A 3,646-nucleotide genomic window follows, 5' to 3' on the forward strand; every position below is an offset into this window, starting at 1 on the left:
TGAAGTCCCTTGTTTACTTTTGATTTCTTTGATAGTGCTTTCAAAATAAAGTTCCGTAATGTACTTTATTAAGTGCTACTAATATCTCAATATGAAGTCGTTTGCTTAATTTCTTGAAAGATCTCTCTTTTCTCCAATTTATGCAGAGCAATTTCTTTCTGCTGCTGATTACATTTCTTGTCTTGCCACTATTTATAGCAATGCGAGATTCAAATTTAGTTCAAAACTCAAATGAATTCTTTTGTGTTAATCACACTTTAACAATACAATTGCTTTAATCTGGGAATACACTGCCTTAGTTCTAAGACAAATGCTGAGTTCATCAACAACTTTTGTCATCAACCCAGTTATCTATAATAACAATAACTGCGATACATGTAGGGAACATTATATTGAATGCCTAAATCTATTGAAGTAATATCTCTATGGGCTCTGAGTTTTTGTATAATGTCGCTTTTTGCAGTCGTCAACAGACAGGAAAATCTTCTGGAGGAGCCTCCAACGATTCCAGTTCACTAACTCCATTTTCCACGAGGAATGCCATGGCCAAACCCCAGGTAATGTGCACATCCAAGTGACAGTGCATCAGCCACACTCCTGTTTAAGTTAATTTTGTTAAGTTTGTACCATTGAAATGTGACATTGTATACAAAAGGGTTGGGAATATTAGCTTTTATTTATCTTACCTGGATTGTCAGCGACAAATCTGATGACTGTCCATCCATTAACGGGTACACTGGCTGTATTTCTTAGAGGTGGATCAACTAGGTTGAATTTAGCAGTATCACTTTTTGGATTGAAGTTACCGAAACCCTCTGCAATAATGTAAAAATCATATCCATGAAGATGAATTGGGTGGTTCTCAGCTGTGAAGATGCCTGTCCCCTGTAATACAACTTGCACTCTTGCCCCATATGTCAACTTGTACAACTTAGTTCCTCGAATAGGTTGCCACAATGACCGGCTTACATTACCGGTATAATCAAATTTTACAGGTGGGTTTGCTGGAAAATCCGTGGAGAAAACACCATGTATGCCTTGGTGATGTGCTTGTAGCAGCGAAAAATTGGATGGTAGCACAAAAGAGACATTGTTCATACTGGCAGCAAATCGAGTTCCATTTGGACCTTGACAGCTACTTGAGCTTGCACCACTTGGGCAGTTCTCGAGTCCCAGCCCAACTGTGACAAATAAATTCTCATCAATTTCAGTTGGCACCTGGGCCTTTCTTGGGCTTCTGAATTTGGTTGTGAAGGCTGTAGCAGTGGCTGTGTCGTTATATGCTGGTAAAGACGGGAAAACTGGATTAGTCTTAGCACAATTGGAAGAACAAGATGTCTGATACTCAAGGATGGCTGTGGTTGTGGTATTATCAAAGGGGGCGCCTTGAGCGCTTGCGTAGGCACGTGCTGCCATGTAGTATCTGGCCGCGGGCTGGTCAGCTTTGATTAGGACATCAGTTGTCTGGCCTGGTCCCAGCATAAGGACTGACGTTGTAAAGGGTTTAACATAATTAGCATCGGCTCCAACAACAGTAAGCTTGTGGTTGGCCACAGTAAAGAAAAGCTGCTGGTTGAGTCCAGCATTGACAACTCGAAGGAGGTTGGTTTCACCCGAGTCCACATGGATTATGGTGATATCTGCATAAAAAAGGTTCATGTGAAAAGCATGTCCTGAGCACGTCAGACGCTAAATTATAGTTTAGTGAATGTCAGCATTACATGGTTAGGTGGGAATTAGTTTTTCATACTACATAGAAACTTGCTGCCTTTACATTCCTTGCTACATTATTTCGACATTCTGTGGATAAACTTACCTTGACTGGAACACTTGTAGAGGTCACCCGGTTGACCATTGATGGTGTAAGCATCTGATACATTCGGAGCTGCTCCTGTTCTTGTAGCTTGTCTTACAACATCAATAGGATTTGCATTCCACCATTCACCTGATCAACATTGCCAAATTATATGTTCAGAGAAGTTTGTAAAGGAAAAGAGAACATGAGCAAATGAAGTTGTAGTAGCATTTTCTTTCTAAGCTTCTGGTATAAAGAGAAGGTATAAGTAGTACCAAGCAGAACTGGCGTTTCTCTTTTGGGCGTAGGAAATGGATAGCTTTCTCCTGCTTTTGGGTGGATAATTAAAGCTCCGTAAACAGTTGCCCTGAGCCATGAGCTGTGGGCGTGCCACCAAAGAGTCCCTTCCTGTCCTTGCATGGTAAACCGATAAGTGTAACTCTTTCCTGGTCTAATTGGGCACTGAGTGATAAATTCAGGTCCATCGGCCCATCCTGTTCTGATTTGCCTAACCCCGTGCCTTTTTGAACACAACAAAGTGAATAAAGAAGATTAATCATTGCAGATGAAATATTATCTTGTGTTGTTCATTAACATCTGTTCTCTTGCATTCTGCTTTGCATGCATGAACTTACCAGTGAATGGTGACATTGTACTGAGCTCTGTTAACAACGTTAACCACTAGAGTATCTCCATTGTTTACTTCCAATGTTGGTCCAGGAAATTGTCCATTCACCGTGATGGTGTTACGTGTATTGCATAGCCTCTTCACTGGTGTTGCTTGAATCTGTTCCAGTACAACAAGAGGTTAGTACCGTAGATTTTGTTTAAGTACACACGATGTTAGCAAAAGAAAGAAGGTAACTAAATCTTGAATAGCTTACAACAAAATCATGGTAGTGAGTTTTCTCAGATGCTGCATTTGCAAAGAGAAGCAAAATGCATACAACAAAGAAAGAACTCGAAGTCTTCGCGATGCTTTTGAAGACCTCCATTGTTTTCCTTATTTTTAAAACTCAGTCGAGTATTAGTAGGAGATGCAAGGCAGTGCTTGTTTGTGAAAGATTGCAGAGGTGATGCTTTGCTTTTATAGGGGAAGAAGTAGAAAATTGGAAGATTAGAGGGCGAAACTTAGCTCAACCCTGTGATAGTTGGTTCACCCACTTAGCCTACAAATTTCATGAATAATGCTTACACTATAAGTCTTTTTCTATGAGTTTGTTAAATCTCTAATTGGCAAGGAAACATCATTTTATGGATTTTGCTTAATAGTAACGATGTGTTGTTATACAACAAACTAATGTTAGTTGTTATTATTACAGATTGTAAGGAACTAATGTGTTTTTTGTTAATCCTTGAAGGCAACCAAAATTGGTGACAGAATCATTTTTTTTTTAAATTATTGTGGTGTTCGGATTAGCTTACGCACGTCTTGGCTAATTTTATGGGTTACTTATTACCTTCCACCAGCATAGGTACCGGACAACACTATGCACCGTGGCATAAACATACTAGAAGAAACTTAGGACCCGTTTGGTAGGGTGGATTATTTTCATAATCCGTGGATTAAATGGTGAGATTACTTAATACATTGTTTGGTAGCAATTTTGAAGTTATGTATAACTAATACATGGATTAGTTATACATCATACATGGTATTATAGGATGTATAACTAATACACCCAATTTAGTGGGATTAGTAATCCATGGATTAGAATCCATGGATAAATATGTGTCAAGACAAAAAGTAATCCATGGATAAATGTGTCAAGACGAAAACGCCCTCAAATTTCTTTAATTCTTTTTCTAAATCTTTTCAATTTATTCAATGTGAGTTATTTCTTTTCAATT

General features: G+C 38.8%; 1 protein-coding gene across 1 annotated transcript; it reads right to left on the minus strand.

Moving 5' to 3' along the window:
- Positions 1-214: 214 nt before the first annotated feature.
- Positions 215-2,862, minus strand: LOC107871131 (laccase-12). The gene is made up of 6 exons (XM_016717934.2): positions 2,680-2,862; positions 2,431-2,582; positions 2,071-2,315; positions 1,817-1,945; positions 687-1,640; positions 215-597 (listed from the first exon to the last, which is right to left on the minus strand). Exons 1-6 carry the CDS (start codon positions 2,788-2,790, stop codon positions 467-469), a joined length of 1,722 nt encoding a protein of 573 aa, XP_016573420.1. The 5' UTR covers positions 2,791-2,862; the 3' UTR covers positions 215-466.
- Positions 2,863-3,646: the final 784 nt, after the last annotated feature.

This window comes from Capsicum annuum, chromosome 5 (assembly GCF_002878395.1).
Source record: "Capsicum annuum cultivar UCD-10X-F1 chromosome 5, UCD10Xv1.1, whole genome shotgun sequence".
Taxonomy (NCBI): domain Eukaryota; kingdom Viridiplantae; phylum Streptophyta; class Magnoliopsida; order Solanales; family Solanaceae; genus Capsicum; species Capsicum annuum.

Coding starts and splice junctions, on each gene's coding strand:
- LOC107871131 (XM_016717934.2), bottom strand. CDS start 2,790: ATGGAGGTCTTCAAAAGCATCGCGAAGACTTCGAGTTCTTTCTTTGTT. Junction 1,946..2,070: donor AGAAACGCCAGTTCTGCTTG/GTACTACTTATA, acceptor AATGTTGATCAG/GTGAATGGTGGAATGCAAAT. Junction 1,641..1,816: donor CTACAAGTGTTCCAGTCAAG/GTAAGTTTATCC, acceptor TTTTTTATGCAG/ATATCACCATAATCCATGTG.